This window comes from Cetorhinus maximus, chromosome 22, assembly GCF_964194155.1.
Source record: "Cetorhinus maximus chromosome 22, sCetMax3.hap1.1, whole genome shotgun sequence".
NCBI classification, from domain to species: Eukaryota; Metazoa; Chordata; class Chondrichthyes; order Lamniformes; family Cetorhinidae; genus Cetorhinus; species Cetorhinus maximus.
Window position 1 is genome coordinate 6,836,683 of NC_135900.1, and position 22,429 is coordinate 6,859,111.

The 22,429-nt window shown below is 45.5% G+C and overlaps 1 protein-coding gene across 1 annotated transcript; it reads right to left on the reverse strand.

Moving 5' to 3' along the window:
- Positions 1 to 10,317: 10,317 nt before the first annotated feature.
- On the reverse strand, positions 10,318 to 18,518 carry LOC144696809 (NAD-dependent protein deacetylase sirtuin-3). The gene is given in 7 exon segments (XM_078568557.1): positions 10,318 to 10,584; positions 12,465 to 12,764; positions 14,090 to 14,251; positions 16,374 to 16,474; positions 17,448 to 17,529; positions 17,531 to 17,687; positions 18,430 to 18,518. Coding segments are annotated over 7 exon segments (1,116 nt in total). The 5' UTR covers positions 18,477 to 18,518.
- Between the last annotated feature and the right edge of the window lie 3,911 nt (positions 18,519 to 22,429).

Below are 22,429 nucleotides of genomic sequence, written 5' to 3' on the forward strand. Positions count from 1 at the left end.
TGTTTTTGGTGCTGCTATTGAGGGATGGAAGTTGGTCAGGACACCAGGTGAATGTTCTGTTCTTCAAAACAATGTGCTGCTTTTCCTTCTGAAAGAAATAGGACCAAAGGATTCAAAATTGGTGGCAGGAGGAATGATCTGGTTTAATGTCGATTACAAAAATTTGTCAAAAGAGCAACACAGCACTGCAGTGTCTTGCTGAGCAGTGGGATTATACCTCCTTGTGATCCAGATTGTACCAGTCTGGGGAAAACTTAATCCTGGGCTCTATGTTGCCTTCAGTAAGGAAGGAACTTAAATCGAATTAAGTATAATGGAATATTACTGAAGAGACATGTTGCCGAAGCTTTGGTTTTGCAGCACAAAGAGAGCTTGGGGAGCCAAAAGTTCCCTGTTGCTTTCTACATGGCAACATCTCAGCCAATCAGTATAGACCATACCCAAAACTCAAAACACGGTGTCCAACATTAGATGTGATTTCACGATTAGACAACAGTTGCAACAAAGCTATGTCCAGTGCTTTGTCCTTTTTTTTAACTGTTGATCTTAGCAATTCAGTTGCATAAGTAGGAGAATTTTGATGATGCATCTTCTAAAACACACATGCTAAATAATGACACTGACACCCAATTTAAGATTCAGTCAGGCTCGTAGTGTGGTGCATTTGTGTGTACTGGAAGCTACATATATTAATACACAGGGCCCTGTTCTTTGCAGACAGAAAGAACATGTACACACATTGCACCTGTTTCACCCAAACAAAATAAGTGATAGCTATTCGCTGGCTCATTCCTCAGGGCAATGTCCTGCCCAATCAGGGTCAAGCTACCTGGTTTAAATTTCAAACAATGCTTCGCAGTTAACTGTCAGTCACCATCACTGGTGAATTCTCCATAGCAATGCCTCTACCACTCAGAGTCCACTTGCCAGCCAATCAGCACCCTCTTCACGTACAGTATAAGTTGTTGTTTTCCCTTTTATATCGGTTTTCTTGTGAAGTGTCCTGATAAGTGCAAGACAAAACGCTTTGACGTCTCTCTTTTTTCAGCAATACTCAAATTCTGTATTACCCAACGACTGTTTGAAATTTGACAGTCTTGCATTTGTCCTGATGAGTGCAAGACGAAAAGCTCTGGCAACATGTCTCTCTTTTCAGCAATATTGAAATTCTGTTCTACAGAGCGACTGGTTAAGTACAACTGATTAAATAGTGTGTTTCCGAGTTTGTAGGTTTGTGAAATAGAATATATATATATCAAATGTGCATCGAGCAGCATTTATTGCATGTGATCATGATTAGTGCAAACTGTTATATTAGGCAATGATGGTTTAAACAAAGCTCAAACTTTAACTTTTAAGAATTAGAATTGGAAATAGGAAGCTATTATCCTATTTTTTGAGCTGGGTTATTGATAAATCCTGAAATTAAAATAAACTTAACCTGGTTTTTAATGTTTTAAAGGTGAATAATCAGATTTCTTGTAACTTGTATTTTGCAAAACAAACAGAAACAGTTTCTTTGTCATAGCTGTGGAATGAAAGATATTGCCTCTGAGCATTAACTGATTCTCTTGGTGTATCCTGATGATGACTCTATAGTAGCCACTACAGTTTCTGTTCTGTTTGGATATAATCAGCTTTGGGTGACTCTCTTTCACAGAGGCTTACTGCCAAATAAGTACCACACATTCAACTTTAATCACTGGCTGTGGTAACCATCGATATCTGAAGTTGAGCTTTTATTATGATGGAAACTGCAACAAGTCCTAATAGAAAAATTACATGTGAAACTTTCAATACTTTTATAGTTTATAATGATGAGAAGGGAGGATTGGGAATCTGCCTTCCTTCAGTACTTTACAAATTTGCACCCTGTATCACATGAGCTAATAAAGTGATTACAAAAAATATAGATTAGTCCAGTGGCATCTTTAGCTTCAGCTGAACAGTGGCCCAAGCATCATAGATGGGAATAGACACCACCTGTACTGTTATTTCCAGGATGATTTATATCTGCATTAAACCTCTAAGCAAAATGTGCTGTTTTAAGTGCAGGGATTCTCAAATTTCTCGAGCCTGCGTGTTTTAGAAGATGCATCATCAAAATTCTCCTATTTATACAACTGAATTGCTAAGTAAAAAAGGACAAAGCACTGGATGAAGCTTTCTCATAGAATCCAAGAATGACCCTGCAGAGAAGGCTGCTCGGCTCAGCATGCAGTCAGACGTTTGCCCCCGCAGAAGAAAGATGCAAAATACAGTGACTTCTGTTGCATCTACACAGGTGCAAAGTTCTTGTTGACCATGATATTGTAGGATAGTTTCAGCACAGGAGGAGGTCACTTGGCTGGTATGTGAACATACCAGCTCTCTGCAAGAGAAACTTTGCCACCATCTCCTCTGAGTCTTAACTTAGTGGTAATGTCGCTGGACCAGAGGCCCAGGCTAATGCTCTGGGAACATGGGTTCAAATCCCACCATGGCAGCTGGTGAAATTTAAATCCAATTAATAAATCTGGAATTGAAAGCTAGCCTCAGTAATGGTGACCATAGAACTAACACTGATTGCTGTAAAAACCCTACTCGTTCACTAATGTGCCATCCTTACCTGGCCTGGCCTACTTGTGACTCCAGGCCCAGGCCCACAGCAATGTGGTTGACTCATAAGAGCGTAAGAAGTAGGAGGAGGAGTAGGCCATTCGGCCCCTCGAGCCTGCTCTGCCATTCAATAAGATCATGGCTGATCTGCTTGTTCTGATTTGATTCCCTTGCTTAACAAGAATCTATCCACCTCCATCTTAAAAATATTCAATATCCACCGCCTCCTTTCCTAACAACATTTAAGAAATATTTAGATGAGCATGTGAAACACCATAGCATACAGGACTACGGGCCAAGTGCTGGAAAATGGGGTTAGAATAGATAGGGGCTTGATGGCTGGCACGGACATGATGGGCCAAAGGGCCTGTTTCTGTGCTGTACAACTCATGACTTCTGAGAGCCATAGCACGAGTCATGGCAGAGTTCCAAAATTGCACAACCCTCAGAAAACAATTCTCCTCATCTCCGCCCTAAAAGGGCGACCCCTAATTTTAAAACTCATCCGCAAGAGGAAACATCCTTTCCACGTCCACCTTGTCAAGACCGTTCAGGATCTTGTAAACTTCAATCAAATCACCCCTCACTCTTCTAAACTCCAGTAGAAACAAGCCCAGAAACAGCCCTTTCTACCTAAGACAACCCGCTCATTCCAGGTATCAATCTAGTAAATCTCCTCTGAACCGCCTCTAATGCATTTACATCCTTCCTTAAATAAGGAGACCTAAACTGCACACAGTACTCGTGATGTGGTCTCACCAATGCCATGTATAACTGAAGCAAAACATCCTTTTATGTTCAATTCTTCTCTTAATGAAGGATAGCATTCCATTAGCCTTAATTACTTGCTGTACCTGCAAACTAACTTTTTGTGATTCATGTATTATGCACCTCCGAATTCTGCAGTCATTCTCCGTTAAAGTAATACTCTGCTTTTTTATTCTTCCTGCCAAAGTGAACAACTCTCACTTTCCCACATTAAACCATTTGCCAGACCTTTGCCCATTCACTCAACCTATGTCCGTCTGCAACCTCCTTGTGTCCTCTTCACAGCATACTTTCCTACTGATCTTTGTATCGTCTGCAAATTTAGCTACCATGCCATCACTCCCTTCATCTAAGTCATTGATGTAAATTGTAAAAAGTTGAGGCCTTAGCACAAGCCCTTTGGGACTCATAGAAACATGGAAACTAGGAGCAGGAGTAGGCCATTTGGCCCTTCGAGCCTGCTCCGCCATTCATTATGATCCAACTCAATAGCCTGCTCCCATTTTCTCCCCATACCCTTTGATCCCTTTCGCCCCAAGAGCTATATCTAACTTCTTCTTGAAAACATACAATGTTTTGGTCTCCATTCATCACATCCTGCCAATCAGAAAAAGACCCATTTATGCATACCCTGTTTTCTCCCAGACAGCCAATCTTCTATCCAGGCTAATATGTAACCTCCTACACCATGAGCGTTTATTTTTTGCAATAACCTTTGAGGTGGCACCTTATCAAATGCCTTCTGGAGATCCAAGTACAGCACGTCTACAGGCTCCCCTTTATCCACAGTGCATGTCACTTCTTCAAAGAACTCCAATTAATTGGCTAAACATGATTTCCCTTTCACCAAACCAGGCTGACTCTTCCCGATTACTTTGCGTTTTTTTAGCTATAACCTCCTTAATGATTAATTCTAACAACTTCCCCAAGACAGACGTCAAGCTAACTGGCCTATAGTTTCCTGTTCTCTGCCTCCCTTCCTTCCTGAATAGAGGGGTTATATTTGCTACTTTCTAGGCTGATGGAACCTTTCCAGAATCAAGCAAATTTTGGAAAATTAATACCAGTGTGTCTCCTACCTCATTAGCCACCTCTTTTAAGACCCTAGGATGTAGTCCATCAGGACCCGGAGACTTGTCAGCCCAGAGCTCAGTACCTTTTCCTTTGTGACTAATAACTGCCCTCTGAAATGACCTATCAAGCCACTCAGCTCAAGGGCAACTAAGGATGGGCAACAAATGCTGACCTTGCCAGTGAAGCCCACATGCCAAGAAAGACTTTTTTTAAAAATTCACTCCCCTGTGTCCTTTCCCTAAATCTCTCTTTCCTGATTCCCGATTGAATTTGCCTTTACCACCATCTCTGGTTCTTGATCCTTCTGCCAATGAGGACAGTTTCTCTATTTAGTCTCTCCAGATCTCTCGTGATTTTGAACAACTTCATCAAGTCTCCTCTCAACCTCAGCTTCTCCAAGGAAGACAACCCCAACTTCTCCAATCTATCCATATAGCTGAAGTCTCATTCCTGGAACCATTCCTGTAAATCTTATCTGTACCATCTCTAAAGCAAAAAGCCTTCACATCCTTCTTAAAGAGTGATGCCAGAACAGGAAGCAATACTCCGGTTGAGGCTAAACCAAAGCTTTATAAAGATTCATCATAACTCCCTTGCTTTTGCAATTATATGCCTTTATTTATAAAATCCATGATTCTGTTTGTCTTTTTAACCTCTTTCTCAACCTGTCCTGCTTCCTTCAACAATTTGTGCACACATACCTCCCCAGGTATCTCTGCTTCTGCATCTCCTTTTAGAATTGTGCACTTATTTACGCTGTTTCCCCTCATTCTCCTTACCAAAATATATCACTTCACGCCTCTGCATTAAGTTTCATGTGCCACATGTCCACCCTTTCCACCAGCCTGTCTGTGTCCTCTTGGAGATCATCATTATCCGCCTCACAGTTCACAATACTTACAAGTTTTGTCACTGTAAACTTTGAAATTGTGCCCTGTGCACCCAAGGCGTCGATATAGATTAAGAACAGCAGTGGGCCTAGTACCGGCCCTTGGGAAACCCGGCTGTATAACCATCCTCCAGTCTGAAAAACACCCATTCACCCTGTCACTCAGCTAACTTGGTATCGGTGCTATTGCTACCTCTTTTATTCCATGGACTTCAACTTCACTGGTAAGTCTATGATGCGGCACTTTATCAAAACACTGTTTGGAAATCCATATACACATCAACTGCAATACTATCATCAGCCATCTCTTGTTACCTCATGGCAAATGGAACATAATGTGAATAAGTGTGAATAATGGCAGAAACGATAGAAAGACAGAATATTTTTTAAATGGTGAGTGGCTGGGAAGTGTTGGTGTCCAGCAGGACCTGGGTGTCCTTGTTCATGAGTCACTAAAAGTTAGCATGCAGCTGCAACAATCGATAAGAAAGGCAAATGGTATATTGGCCTTCATTGCGAGAGGATTTGAGTACAGGAGTAAAGATGTCTCGCTGCAATTGCCGAGAGCCTTGGTGAAATTGCATCTGGAGCATTGTGTACAGTATTATTCTCCTTATCTAAGGAAGGATATACTTGCCATAGAGGGAGTGCAGCTGTCTTATGAGGAGAGATTGAGGAAACTGGGCCTGTGCTCTCTACAGAGGACAATTTCGTTGAAACATACAAATTTCTTACAGGGCTCGACAGGGTAGATGTGAATAGGATGGTTCCCCTGGATGATGAGTCTAGAACCAGAGGACAGAGTCTCAGAATAAGAGGTAGGTCATTTAGGACTGAAATGAGGAGGAATTTTTTCACTCAGTGGTGAATCTTTGGAATTCTCTACCCCAGTGGGCTGCGGAAGCTCAAACATTGAGTACATTTGAGACAGAAATCAATAGATTTCTGGAAACTAATGACATCAAGGGTTATGGAGATAGCGTGGGAAAGTAGTGTTGAAGTAGATGATCAGCCATGATCTAATTGAATGGTGGAGCAGGCTCGATGGGCTGAATGGCCTACTCCTGTTCCTATGTTCTATTGCGGAGACCTCAAGTAAAATGGGAGAAGCTGAAAAGAGAAGAAAAAGAAATGGTGTGTGTCACAAATGTTTGGATAGGGAAAAAGAATGAAAGATTACAGTAAACTAGAACACTGCTGAGGCAAGGAAGAAAGGAGTAATGGGAATATTGGGATAAGAAACTAAAGAACCAAACTTAACTACTGGAGTTGTGAAAGGACCAGAATAGATGCTTCCTTTCAACAAAAGGAGTCACAGCAACAACATCTACTTATATAGCACCTTTCAGGTAGAAAAACATCTGCTTCACAGGAGCCACATTAAGGAGATATTAGATCAGATTACCAAAAGCTTGGTCAAACAGTTATGTCTTAAGAAGTGTCTTAAAGGAGGAAAGCGAGGTAGAGAGGTTCAGGGAGAGAATCCCAGGGCTTAGGCTGGGAATAGGCATCAATGGTGGAGCGATTAAAATCGGGAATTCTCAAGAGGCTAACATTGGAGGGAGGGTGGCCGGAGGACATTACAGGGATAGGAGCAGGCAATGCCATGGAGGGATTTGAAAACAAGAATATGAATTTTAAGAGGCGTTGCTTAACCAGAAGCCAATGAGCATGGGGGTGAAGGCTGAATGGGAATTGGTGTGATTTAGGACATGAATGGCAGTGTTTTGGTTGACCACAAGTTTGCAAAGGTTAGGATAGCTGAGCCCAGAGGTAATAAAGACAAGGATGAGGATTTCAGCAGCAGATATGATATCAAGAAACAGCTGAAGGCACTGGATACTGGGACTGTCTATGGGCCCTGACAATATCCCGGATGTAGTGCTAAAGACTTTGTGCTTCAGAACTAGCCCCACCCCCTAGCTGTTCCAGTACAGCTACAGCAATGGTATCTTCCCAACAATGTGGAAAATTGCCTAGTTATATCCTGTCAAAAAAAACAGGTCAAATGCAATCCGACCAATTACTGCCCAGACTTCTCTCAATCATCAGTAAAATAATGGAAGGTGTCATCGGCAGTGCTATCAAGTAGCACTCACTCTGCAATAACCTGCTCACCAACATACAGTTTTGAGTTCTGCCAGGATTGCTCATTGCAACCATGGTCCAAATGTGAAGCATAGAGCTGAATTCCAGAGGTGAGGTGACAGTGACTGTTCTCGACATCAACCGAGTGTGGCATGAAGAAAAATAGCAAAACTGGAGTTAATGAGAATCAGGGGGAAAACTCTCCACTAGTCGGAGTCGTATCTAGCACAAAGGAAGGTGGTTGTGGTTGTTGGAGGTCAGTCATCTCAGCTCCAGGACATCACTGCAGGAGTTCCTCAGGTTAGTGTCCTCAGCCCAACCATCTTCAGCTGCTTCATCAATGACCTTCCTTCCATCATAAGGTCAGAAGTGGGGATGTTCGCTGATGATTGCACAATGTTCAGCACCATTCACTCCTCAGATACTGAAGCAGTCTATGTCCATAGGTAAAAAGACCTGGACAATATCCAGGCTTGGGCTGATAAGTGACAAGGAGCATTTGCACCACACAAGTGTCAGGCAATGACCATCTCCAACAAAAAAAATCCTAACCATCACCCGTTGAATGGCATTACCATCACTGAATCCCCCACTATCAACATCCTGGGAGGTGACCATTGACCAGAAACGTAACTGGACTAGTCTTATAAATACTGTGGCTGCAAGAGTAGGTCAGAGGCTGGGAATTCTGCAGTGAGTAACTCACCTCCTGACTCCCAAAAGTCTGTCCACCATCTACAAGGCACAAGTCAGGAGTGTGATGGAATACTCTCCACTTGCCTGGATGAGTGCAGCTCCCACAACACTCAAGAAGCTGGACACCATCCAGGGCAAAGCAGCCCGCTTGATTGACTCCCCATCCACTACCTTCTTTATTCACTCCCTCTACCACCAACGCACAGAGGCAGCAGTGTGTACCATCTACAAGGCTCCTTCAACAGCACCTTCAAAACCTACAACCTCTACCACCTAGAGGGATCCGGACAGCAGGGGTACGGGAACACCACCACCTGCAAGTTCCCCTCCATCACATACAGGTCCTGACTTGGAAATATATCTCTGCTTCTTCACTGTTGTTAGGTCAAAATCCTGGAATTCCCTTACCAACAACTCTGTGGATCGATCTATACCACACAAACTGCACCAGTTCAAGGAGGTACCACAATCTTCTCAAGGATGGGCAATAAATGCTGGCCTTACCAGTGTTACTCATGCTCTCTGCTTAAATTTTAAAAAGCTAAGAAAGAGGAGTTGGTCAATGTTACGATGGTGGCAAGAGACTGTCCTCATAAATGGTATCATATAAACGGAGTGGTGTATTTACAGAGGTTTGCAGGAACAGATCTGAAGATAAGTCAGAGGAAGTAAGTGGTACTGAAATTCAGTTGAATGAAGCAAAATTCTTTCAAATTCTTTCTGCCAAGTGTGAAGGATTGCTAAGTTCATTAATTGTGGAATTCAAGTGCAACAGCAACCAGTCACATTCTAACTCGCATCCTTTATACTCATTACACTTAGTGTTTGAAGATTAAATAGTTCCTTCCGCTTCTCGTCCCATGATTTTTTTTAATGTTTGGCCTCCTTCTGCCAATCAGCCCCCAGAGCGTGTTCCACTATTCAGCCGGATCGTTGCTGATCTCTCTCTCTTCACTCCATCGACCCAACTCGACTACACTCACCCAGCAAAATTCTATTCACAGTTTTGCAAGTTTCAGTTCACCCACCCCCCACCCCAGCCTCAACAGCTTGCTTGGGGAAAACTTACCAGATTTCCAATACGTTGTGTGAAGACGTGCTCCCTGATTACTCCCGAACCCGCTGTGTAAAGACGTGCTCCCCGATTACTCCCGAACCCGCTGTGTGAAGACGTGCTCCCCGCTTACTCCCGAACCCGCTGTGTGAAGACATGCTCCCCGATTACTCCTGAACCCGCTGTGTGAAGACGTACTCCCCTGATTACTCCCGAACCCGCTGTGTGAAGACGTGCTCCCCGATTACTCCCGAACCCGCTGTGTGAAGACGTGCTCCCCGATTACTCCTGAACCCGTCGTGTGAAGACGTGCTCCCCGATTACTCCCGAACCCGTCGTGTAAAGACATGCTCCCCGATTACTCCCGAACCCGTCGTGTGAAGACGTGCTCCCCGATTACTCCCGAACCCGTCGTGTGAAGACGTGCTCCCCGATTACTCCCGAACAGCCTAGCTCTAATCCTGAGACAATGTCCCAATTATTCTGGGCTCCCCACACCAGAGGATATAGTTTCTGTCTAATCCTTTAATCATCTTACACACCTGAATTTGACCACCTCTCAATCTTCTATACTCAAGAGAATATACACCTCATCTATGGAACTGGTCACATAATTTAACCCTTTTGGCCCCAGTAATATTCTGGTGAATCTGTATTGCACCTACCTCCTTCAAGCCAATATCTATCCTGCCTGAGAAAGGGGTCCCTCAGGACTATAGATTAAATACGACATGTGCAAAAGTAATTTTATTCAGTTAAAATAGATTCATCATGCGTGCAAAATTATAAAATGAACCTTTTTCCAATTTGCTGCAGTTGATCGATTTCAGACCTAAACCATAACTGGCATCAATCTTTTTGGTATCAATCATACTACAGAGGTCGGAAATAAATCATACATTAAAAACTAAAATTTTAAATCAACAACTCATGAAAACATATCAAGTCAATAATAGGTAAGGTAGTTCCTAAAGTGCTGAAGCCATTGGAAAATAGTGAAGAGGAGGTGAGAATTGCATTGAGAAAATTCGCAGTGATCTCTATACTGTACATCAAATCAAAGTGCAGTCAGAATGAATACATGGCCCCCATCGATCTTCTTGCCTATTGAAAGTTGCTTTAAACATTACCAAAGGGTAATGTCTAAACGTCACTCCATCTCCGATTCAGAAGATTCTGATGCAGGAGAATTCTCTTCAGAGCTGCTCTTAATGCAGGAGTGATCTGTGCTGTCGAGGGGTGAGCTTTTCGAGGCATCACAGTTCTGACCCTGGGCTTTTATACCTGGCCCCATGTAGAATTTTGATGCCACGTGGCGAGAAACGAGTGGTCTGATCCTCCGCTTGTTTAGTGCAGGGTTACCTGGAACCATGGGTCCTGGGTCAGTTCTGTTCCGGATGGGAGCACCAGTTTCACGCTGTGACACAAGTAAATGGGTCAGGTGGTTTATTGAACTGGAGAGTCACGTTTGCAGCCTCTACCAGGCCTGGAAGCAGACTCTTTAAAAAAGTTAACCTCACCTAAGAGTTGGTCAGCTCTTAAAATGAGGAACAAATGCAAATACTGGTGATACAAAAAACTGTTCAACCAGTACCCGTGCTTGCTCACCTACATTTGCCCACCCCTCCCCACCTTCTAATAAAGGCTCAATTTGGAAATGTCTCATCTTCATTTTCAAATCTCACTCCTGCCTATCTCTGTAACCTCCTCCAGCTCTTAAACCCTTTCTGTCAAACAACATCTTAAACTGGTGCTGAGAAAGGGGGCGGGCGGGGGGGTGCGTATAATTAGAAGAGAATGCACATTTAGCAGCAAGTAAACAGAGTCTGCCCACTCAGATTTCCCAGTATTTTAGTTTTATGACTTAATGGGGACATGTTGGCAAGATCACCAAAAAAAAAAGGACGAGTTAAAGGGAACAGAGAAGGGACAGGTTGGGGGGGGTGGGGTGGAATGAAGTGAAGAGTTAAAAGGAACAGAGAAAGGACAGGTGGGGGGGGAATGAAGTGAAGAGTTCCCACTGAGCATCAGCAAAAAGCAGTGGGTCAAATGCGCAAAAAAACTAGATCCATGCTGGCTGTCCAAATAGATCCATCCTCTTTCCCTATCCAGCCGAAATGGTGAGGTTTAGGGGAGGCGGTGGCATAGTGGTACTGTCACTGGGCTAGCAATCCAGAGATCCAGGCTAATGGTCTGGGGACATGGGTTCAAGTCCCATCATGGCAGCTGGTGGAATTTAAATTCGACTAATAAAAAAAATCTGGAATATGAAAAAAAGCTAGTCACAGTAATGGTGGACATTGTCATTAAAAAAAACCCATCTGGTTCACTAATGTCCTTTAGGGGAAGAAATCTGCCGTCCTTACCTGGTCTGGCCTACATGTGACTGTAGACCCACAGCAATGTGGTTGACTTATAATTGCCCTCTGAAATGGCCAAGCAAGTCACTCAGTTCAAGGGCAATTAGGGCTGGGTAACAAATACTGGCCTTGCCATTGATGCCCACATCCAATGAAAGAATAAAAAGCTTTCTCAAGGGTGTGGTGACTGGCCTCTTCCTGTGCTACATCGTAGAGTGAGGGGGGAGTTCACCTGGATCACTGGAATAAGTTCTTGGTGCTTCACACCCTAGGTGGAAATCTAATGAAGCAGGTGTCTCTCTGGCCACAGGGTGGAGAGATCAACATGGACCTCATCTGGGAACTCGTTACAAGAGAATATGGTTGGGAAAAAAAAATCCCCAAATTGAGTCAGATGTTGGTAATTTTGCCTGTTCTGCATATAAATACCAACTTGAAGGTTAAATTAAATGGCGTTATTATTTTAGGCAGTCTTAGATGTGATAGTGGATCAGAGACACAGGACTGAGATAAATTGAGAGATGGAAAGAAATAAAATAATTTATACATTAGAACATCCCATTGGTTGAGAGGACACAGGCTAGGGGTACACAGGTTTACACAGATTTTGTGCTAGAGATATGAAGTGGGGCAGGGGCAGAATATGGGGATGATTTCCTTTTTTTCGAGCGGTAATGACCTGGAGCGTTCTGCCCACAGAGGTGGTGGAAGTGGAGGCAGTGAGTGACTTCAAAAGGAAATTGGAGGGCACTTGAGGGACATGAGGGATAGAGTGGGAGGGGGGGAATGGAATTGCCTGGATCACTCCACAGAGAGCCAGCATGGACTTAATGGGGCAAATGGCCTCCTCCCATGCCATAAAAGAAGCTGCTTAAGGTTGTTAGTATTGCTTATTTTTTGCATGAATAAATAATCGACATGGAAAATGTCAAAGTACGATAGATTTGCAAAGGTTTCCAGGAATACAGAAGATACTGCAGATTTTAAATGACATCCACGAGACTTTCCCACAAACACCCATCATTTTCAGCGTCTGCACATTGATCAGGTCGTCCAGGTCAGTGACCCATCCCAGGAGTTTCACCAACAGCCGGACACTGTTGATCAGGTCGCCCAGTTTTCTCACATCCGTGTGTTTCAAGGGAGTTTGTTTAAAAGGGCCAACAGGATCCCAGTTCAGGAGCAGGCGAGGCACATGAGGCTGCACAGAATCCACAATGCTCGCAAAAGGTTCAGTCTACATTCAGGAAGAGAAGATGCATAAGATTACATAGGTCGTACAACACAGAAACAGGCCATTCGGCCCAGCCAGTCCATGCTGTCGTTTGTGCTCCATTCAAGCCTCCTCTCATCTTTCCTCATCTATATCAGTGTAACCCTCTATTCCCTTCTCCCTCATATGCTTGTCTGTTCTCTCCTTAAATATATCTGTGCCGGTTGCTTCAAATGGCTGTATTAGCCTGTATTCACAGAGCTATTACCAAAATCCAGAATAAATCACACATGGAAGGCTGAACAATAGCACACAAATACACGCTAGTTTGGGTCAGGTCAGATGTTAACATTTTAAACAGTCTAAAAACTCTGCACCCCAACCCCCCACCACCCCCACACCGCAACCCTCCCCTCTCCCCAACCCCATTCCCTCCAAATGCCCTTTCCAGGCTTAATGGAGGTGGCACAAGGGATGGGCAATTAATCTGTTCCCAGAAGGGCAGGTTGGCAATTTAACTTTTTCTTTATCCTTTCACGAGATGTGGGCAAGGCCAGCATTTGTTGCCCGTCCCTAACTGCCCTTGAACTGAGTGGCTTGCTGAGGGCAGTTAAGAGTCAACCATGTTGCTGTGGGTCTGGAGTCACATGTGGGCCAGACTGGGTAAAGATGGCAGATTTTCTTCCCTAAAGGGCATTAGTGAACCAGATGGTTTTTTTACAACAAGCGATGATAGTTTCATGGTCACCATTACAGAGGCCGGTTTCCAATTCCAGATTAATTAATTGAATTTAAGCTCCACCAGCTGCCGTGGTGGGATTTGAACCCATGTCCCCAGAGCATTAGCCTGGGGCCTCTGGATTACTAGTCCAGTGACATTACCACTGCCCCACCATCTCCCCCAAAATATGGCAATGAGACTAGCAGCCTCAGATTTCATCTGATTTAACCCAGACTTCTGGACTTGCATCTATCCTCCACCTACAGAACCTATTAACCTGCAAGCGGAGTCTAGGTAGGGTGGGAGCGCTCGCTGAATGGCCTTTGCCCTATTCCGATTTTCCAGCGTTTGCATGGGGGCACACACGCACACGCACACACGCGCACGCACACGCATACACGCGCACGCACACACGCGCACGCGCACACGCGCACGCGCACACGCGCACGCGCACACACACGCGCGCACACACGCGCGCACACACGCGCACACACACGCACACACACACGCACACACACACGCACACACACACGCACACACACACGCACACACACGCACGCCCTCCTGGTTATTGCAAGAAATTAACCAGCTAGAAAGTAGAACAGAAGCAGGGGAGTAGTATCTCTACCTCCAATGATGTTCCCATGACAATCAGCAGGTCACTCCGCTTAAAGTCCTTCCTGTACGAGGAGAAGCTTTTAGGAAGACTTTCACCAAAAAACACAATGTCGGGTTTCACGATTCCCAAACAAGTTTCACACCTTGGAATTTCATCGTTTAGAATTGCAGCCTGGGAAAAATATGCAGCGGCAGCAGCACAGACGGACAGGCCAGCGAACAAATCTACAAAGCACTCTGCACAAATCGATAGCTGAGCTACAGGCACTGGACCCAATCTCACGGCATTGTTCACTTTTATCAGGTTGGTATTGTAGGATATCTCAGAGTGACGAGCTGGTAAAAAAAAGTGATTCCTAAAGTCGTCTTGTCTCCTCACTAAAACTGTTACGTGACCCTGGATTGACACCTGAGCATCTATTTACTACAATCGCAACATTTCGGCGCGCGGCTACAGCAATTGGTGGCGATGGTACTGAAGCCAGCGTTGGCTAATCGAGAACTCTCGGAGGCTGAGAGTTCAAATTCCAACAGAGGCAAGATGTGAAACTGAATTTAATAATGTGTCTAGTTCCCTGATGTCGGTCAGAGGATGGGAACCTGCCACCTCACCTGGTCCAGACATGATGATAGACAAAACAAAAACAGAATTACCTGGAAAAACTCAGCAGGTCTGGCAGCATCGGCGGAGAAGAAAAGAGTTGACGTTTCGAGACTCGAAACGTCAACTCTTTTCTTCTCCACCGATGCTGCCAGACCTGCTGAGTTTTTCCAGGTTATTCTGTTATTGTTTTGGATTTCCAGCATCCGCAGTTTTTTGTTTTTATCTCTGTGACGATAGACAATATGGCTGACACTTAATGACCTTCAGATCCCCAAATACACCCTCGCCAGTGTCACCCCCATCCCAAAAAACAAACTTACAATGTTTCACTAGCCGTTTTGCTCATGATATAGGAAGAGTCAGTTAACAAACTTCTCCTACTTGGGTAAGCCATGGAAAAAAAACGTTTTTACTTGAATGAATTTCTCAGACCTTCAAACCACCCCCCACCACCTTATAAAACAGCCCAGTGAGGTATTCTTTTAACTCGTATATCTCCAGATGAGGGAAACATAGAAACAGGGAGAGGCCATTCAGCCCCTCCAGCCTGCTTCCCTATTCTATCTGCCCAGGGCTGATCTGCACTTCACTCCCATTTACCCACCTTTGCTCAATATCCTTTAACACCCTCAGCCAACAAAAATCTGTTGATCTCAGTATTAAAAAAGCTCGAACTGACCTCCAGCATCAACAGCCTTTTGGGGGAGGTGGGGGGGGTGGGGCGGGAAATAAAAAAGAGTTCCAGATTTCCAATACCCTGCCTCCTGGCATCACCCCCGAACAGCCTGGCTCTAACCTTAAGGTTCTACCCCCTTGTTCTGGACTCCCCCCAACAGAGGGAAGAGAGTCTGCCCTATCGAATCCAAACACATTTACCCTAATGACCAAGAGCAGGAACAGACCTGCAGCGTATTTGCTTTATACATCACATGCCCATCAGACTTCTGGCCTCAAAGCATGCGCCAAATTCTGGGTTGTTGGGTATAGAACTTACCAGAATAATTTGGACTTTAATGGAAGGGGTTGGAAACAGAGACTGAGGATGGATGCTTGGAATGTTAGGCCACCGAGTTAATTTGATCTTAATAAATATTCTTTACAGATTTGCAGGATGCATCTCAGAAGTTGCATCCAGAAGCTATCTGCAATCTCTGGTACACTTCTTCACCTGTCTGTTTCTCCCCCTTAGCTTTGATACCGTTAACAGACATTGATAATCTGCTCCTTTATGTCCAAAATAATTCCCATTCAACCAGGACCTTTTAAAATCTGTTTCCAGTTTCTACTTGTCTCTACATCAGAACCCTTTTGCTTCTCCATTATACTGAGAGGTTTAAAGAAGATTTCCGTTCTTTAACCTTATCCCCACGCTTGTCAGTACTAAACTGCATTTGACATTTGTCTGCCCAATCTCAGGGCTTTTTGATGTCCGCCTGCACATATCTTTGGGAGGGTTGGCGGCAAGGGAGAGGGGGGTGTAGAGAAAGAAAGAAAGAAAAATAGAGAATTAGAAAAACATTCCCTCGGTACAACACAGGGAAAGTCTCTGGAGTTGGGTTAAAACTCACAGCTCTCTGGCTCAGAGGGAAGAGAGCAAACCCACTGAGCTACAGCTGCCACATTAAAGGGCACAACTTAAGTGTTTTCTAGAGCCCAAAGTTACCCACCACCGACTATTCTGACCACTTACCTTCGCTTTTTCTGATGGATATGACGAGTTGCACAAGGAACAAGATGCAGTTGAAAAAGTGCCGTGAGCTTCTACCAGTCTCTCCAGAGGAATCCCAGCCGCTGCGCAGAACATGGGCACGTTAACCGGGGGCAATTCCGAATGGAACAGGCATGAAAATCAAACACTGCTTTAAGTCAGTGTAACTTACATAACATCTCCTTCCACTATTGTGTCATTATCATGGAACCTATCCTCACTGGCTCCAGACTGACCCTTACAATGTACAGGAACAGCAAAGGCTTGAGCATTGGCCTTTTCAATGGAACTCATGCAACATCTGGGTCATTTTAGTACAGAGTTAACACAAGGCAAGAGGTGAAGGTGCAACAGAATTGGGGCAGAAATCAAAACCTGTAGGTCAGAGGTATCAGTCCTCATGTTGTATTTGATATTAATTTTTCTTTAAGCAGGGTCCTTTACAAGAAATGTGTGCCTTAAATACAATCTTCCAATTGTAATTTTAACATCTGTATTTTCATTGGCAACCCAAGATAAAACTGACATCTATCTGAATTTGCTTATCCAATGGGATCAGGCATTAACATCCTCTCCATTTGGTGGCGTGTCCAGCATGGAGCAAGTAAATGGGACAAAATTAGTTCACTCGCATGGACAGGTCATCCCCCCACCACCGACGCACAGTAGCAGCAGTGTGTGTACCGTCTACGAGATGCACAGCAGCAATTCACCAAGGCTCCTTTAATGGCACCTTCCAAACCTGTGACCTCTACCACGTGGGAGGACAAGGGCAGCAGGTAGACGGGAACACCACCACCTGCAAGTTCCCCTCCAAGTCACTCACCATCCTTCGCTGTCGCTGGGTCAATATCCTGGAACTCCCTCCCTAACAGCACTGTGGGTGTACCTACACCACATGGACTGCAGCGGTTCAAGAAGGCAGCTCACCACCACCTTCTTGAGGGCAACTAGGGATGGGCAATAAATGCTGGCCCAGCCAGCGATGCCTAAATCCAGTGAACTAATAAAACAAAAATGCTACACATGCCTGCAGAGATTTAAAAGGCTCCCTACCCCGCTCCAGTCCGTCAATATTCTTTGTGTATATTCGCAATAAGAGGCTCTTGTCATGCAGCAAGCACAGGAAGTAGTGGATGTCATTCGGCATTCGGCTTGTAGTTTCCAGGATAGAGACTCTTGGCTAGACAGAAGAACGGCTTTGGATTCCAGCTGAAAAAGTCAATGTCGAAGATGGCCTCGGGGTAGGGGATGTCATACTGCTTCAGGTTATCATACAGCCCGCTTCCTGGCGTTCTGTTCAGAAAAATAGTGGGGGGAGGGAAAGGGAACAGTTAAAGGCTGCGGTCGCTTTAGGTGAAGAATTACATGTGCCCCCCTCCTCCTGAGACACTTAACACAGAGCCACATAATAATACGCCTCAACTAGTATCCCAGGAAGCAGGCGTATGTCCGAAGATGAAGTCCATCGTTCTTTCAACCCTTCTCCATCGCTCTAACTCCTGGGTAACCTACGGAAGGCATCTCAAGACTTGGGCTCCCTGCACCAAACCTCCTTAGGCAAAAATATCTTCCAATTCGCTGGGATGGTAGCAAAGCCCATGTGTTTGCCCCCTTAGTGTCCGACTGTACCTGTGCTGGAGCTTTGGTAATTGAAGCCCCATTTCACTGGCTTGACCACATGTGCCAAAATCCCAAAACAACTAGTTTATTTCGGGGAGAGAGAGAGAGATAAAGATTGTGCGAAATCCAAGATACGGAATTTTAAAAAATTATTTGTTCATGGGGATGTGGGCGTCGCTGGTTAGGCCAGCATTTGTTGCCCATCCCTAATTGCCCTTGATCAGAGGGCATTTTAAGAGTCAACCACATTTCTGTGGGTCTGTAGCCACATGTAGGCCAGACCAGGTAAGGACGGCAGATTTCCATTTCCACTGCACCTTGTCACCGATTTTTAAAAAAGTTTTAGTTCCCTCCAGAGTTCCACTGATGAAAACAAATCAGCCTTGCTGGATATTCTCTCTCCGATTGGACTCACCGGAAATCTGGAATCCCGCTGGATGTGCTGATTCCCGCCCCGGCCATCACCACGATGTTCCTGTAACGATGATTCCCAATTTGTGCAGCAATATCACGAAAGTTCAAGAGCTTGGGGCCAATCTTGACTGAAGAATTTGGGGGACTTTTTGAATGAAGATCAGTGGCTTTTGCCTTTCCTTTCCTTTATTACAAAGTAATAGAAGTTCACTCACAGGTCACAAGTTCAAATCCACATTTACAAACACAATTAACAGCAGGGGAGTGTCCCCATTACCAGCAGCCCTGCTGGATTCACAGTTTCAGTCCAAGTGGTCTTTGCCATTTGTTTACACAATAGCTGATATCTCAGCAAGTGGTCAGAACGCAATTGTTTTCAAACATTCACTTGGTAGTACAGAACGTGAATATTACTGAAAAGAGAGACATGTTCCTGAAGCTTTTCAATTTGCAGTCATCAGGACAAAGGCAAGAATGCCAAATTTCAAACAATCACAACCTTTATACTACAGGAGAAAAGGGTGCTGATTGGTTGGCAATTCTACTCTCATTAGTCGAGCCGGTGCCTTGGAGAAAGGAATAGGGAACTATAGGCTCCCCAAGCTCCCTTGGAACTCAAAAAAGGTGCAAAACTTGAACATATTCCTTTTGTTTGCAGAAAATGGGTCCCTGTGTATGAATGTATGTTGCTTCTAGCAAGTGTAAACGAGCTGGACTGATTATCTTAAATTGGTTGTTGGTGTAGCTATTAGTGCACTCAGGATTGCTATGATAAATTAATTTGATTGTATGAAATTTGGCATTCTTGCATTTGTCCTCATGTGCAAGACAAAAAACTTTGGTAACACGTCTCTTTTCAGCAATACAGAATTACATTCATATAGCAGCTTATCACAGCCTCAAGATTACACAAAGTGCCACACTTAATGATTCCTATTCACTTCGCAGTCAACGAATTATTGTTACAACGTGGCAGTTAGTTTACACACAGCAAGCTCCCACAAACAAAGTGATGAATAACCATTCTGTTGACTGGGGGAGGAATGTTGGCTAAGACACCAGACAGCAACTTCATCTTCTCAGTGACATGGAACCTTTTATATCCAGCTGTCCAGATGAGGGTTTAGTTTAACGTCTTATCTCAAAGAAGGACAATGAATAAACACTTTACACTCACTTGTGTTTGGGAGGCCCTGGGCCTGGGCATTTGAGGGAGGGTGGAGGCAGGGGTCAGGGGACCATGAACACTGCAAGATTAAAAACATGACTGCTGGTGCTCCTGAGATGCAGTTAAGGCAGCACCATTTTGCCATTCAAAAGAAGCAGAATGCAGGACGGCCGTCAGAAATTATATTGTTTAGGGTGAGAGAGCTAGTTATTAACATAGGGCGCCTAGTGTGTTGGCCATTTTGCAGGCTTTATGGATAGGCAATTTGTATCATGTGAGGGTTGACCATTAAATCCTAAAATCAGGTCCTTAAGTGCATTAGAGTCAAATACAGCACTTTGTATCCAAATTAACAGTTCTGGTCTTACTGAGGGAGGGGTCCCCTGTCCGAGGGGCAGGACTGAGGGAGGGGTCCCCTGTCCGAGGGGCAGGATTGAGGGAACATCGACCTGTCCGAGGGGCAGGACTGAGGGAGGGTTCCCCTGTCTGAGGGGCAGGATTGAGGGAGGGTTCCCCTGTCTGAGGGGCAGGACTGAGGGAGGGTTCCCCTGTCCGAGGGGCAGGATGGAGGGAACATCGACCTGTCCGAGGGGCAGGGCTGAGGGAGGGTTCCCCTGTCTGAGGGGCAGGATTGAGGGAGGGTTCCCTGTCCGAGGGGCAGGACTGAGGGAGGGTTCCCCTGTCCGAGGGGCAGGACTGAGGGAGGGTTCCCCTGTCCGAGGGGCAGGACTGAGGGAGGGTTCCCCTGTCCGTGGGGCAGGACTGAGGGAGGGTTCCCCTGTCCGTGGGGCAGGACTGAGGGAGGGTTCCCCTGTCTGAGGGGCAGGACTCAGGGAGGGTTCCCCTGTCCGAGGGGCAGGGCTGAGGGAGGGTTCCCCTGTCTGAGAGGCAGGACTGAGGGAGGGGTTCCCCTGTCCGAGGGGCAGGACTGAGGGAGGGTTCCCCTGTCTGAGAGGCAGGACTGAGGGAGGGTTCCCCTGTCCGAGGGGCAGGATTGAGGGAGTGTTCCCCTGTCTGAGAGGCAGGACTGAGGGAGGGTTCCCCTGTCCGAGGGGCAGGACTGAGGGAGGGTTCCCCTGTCCGAGGGGCAGGACTGAGGGAGGATTCCCCTGTCTGAGAGGCAGGACTGAGGGAGGGGTTCCTCTGTCCGAGGGGCAGGACTGAGGGAGGGTTCCCCTATCCGAGGGGCAGGACTGAGGGAGTGTTCCCCTGTCTGAGAGGCAGGACTGAGGGAGGGGTTCTCCTGTCCGAGGGGCAGGACTGAGGGAGGGTTCCCCTGTCCGAGGGGCAGGACTGAGGGAGGGTTCCCCTGTCCGAGGGGCAGGACTGAGGGAGTGTTCCCCTGTCTGAGAGGCAGGATTGAGGGAGGGTTCCCCTGTCCGAGGGGCAGGACTGAGGGAGTGTTCCCCTGTCTGAGAGGCAGGATTGAGGGAACATCGCCCTGTCCGAGGGGCAGGACTGAGGGAGGGTTCCCCTGTCTGAGAGGCAGGATTGAGGGAACATCGTCCTGTCCGAGGGGCAGGACTGAGGGAGTGATATCCTGGTGGAAGTGCTGCCATTTAGTTAAGACGTTAAACCAAAGCCCCGGTTATTTGTTGAGGTGGCTGTACAATCACAGGGCCCTGTTTGAAGAGTGTTCAATTCCTGTCATTGGTGGCCGTGCCTTCAGTCTCCTAGGCCCTGAATCCTGGAATTGCCTCGATAAATCTTTCTCCCATACTATCCTTTGAAGCTGATTAAAATCTAACTCTTTGATCAAAGTTTTTGGCTGAGAATCCTAATATTTCTTTATGAGGTTTGGTGTCAAATTTTTTCTGATTATAAAAAAAGGGTCTTGCATTTATATAGCACCTTTCATAACCACTGGATATCTCAAAGTGCTTTATGTCAATGAAGTACTTTTGAAGTGTAGCCACTGCTGGAAACGCAGCAGCCAATTTGCGCACAGCAAGCTCCCACAAAACAGCAATGTGATAGCGACCAAATAATCTTCTTTTGGGATGTTGACGGAGGGATAAGCATTGGCCAGAATAGCGGGGAGAATGCCTCTGCTCTTCTTCAAATTAGTCACCATGGGGTCTTTTACATCCACCCAAGATGGGGCCTTAATTTAACATCTCATTTGAAAAACGGCACCTCCAACACTGCTGCATCCTCTCAGTACCGCACTGCAACTTTATTTTTGTGCTTAAGTCCTGGAGTGGGACTTGAATCCCTTCTGCCCCAGTGGCTCTGAATTGAGGCATGGCCAACACATTAGATTATAAAAACAAAAAGCTAAAAGCTACTGCGGATGCTGGAAATCCAAAACAAAAACAGAATTACCTGGAAAAACTCAGCAGGTCTGGCAGCATCGGTGGAGAAGAAATCAGTTAACGTTTCGAGTCTTCATGACCCTTCGGCAGAACTGAGTATAGTTAGGAGAGGGGTGAAATATAAGCTGGTCTGAGGTGGGGGGGGCGGGGGGAGAGAGAAGTTGAGGGTGGGATGATTGTGGAGATAAGCAAGCAGTGATAGGAGCAGATAATCAAAAGATGTCACAGACAAAAGGATCAAAGACGTGTTGAAGGTGGTGATATTGTCTAAGGTGAAGGTGGTGATATTGGGTCTGTCCACAAGAAAGACCCAAACCTCCCTGTCGCTTGCCATTTTAACACTCCACCCTGTTCTCTTGCCCACATGTCTGTCCTTGGCTTGCTGCATTGTTCCAGTGAAGCCCAACGCAAACTGGAGGAACAGCACCTCATCTTCCGACTAGGCACTTTACAGCCTTCCGGGCTGAATATTGAATTCAACAACTTTAGATCTTAAACTCCCCCTCCCCCCATCCCCA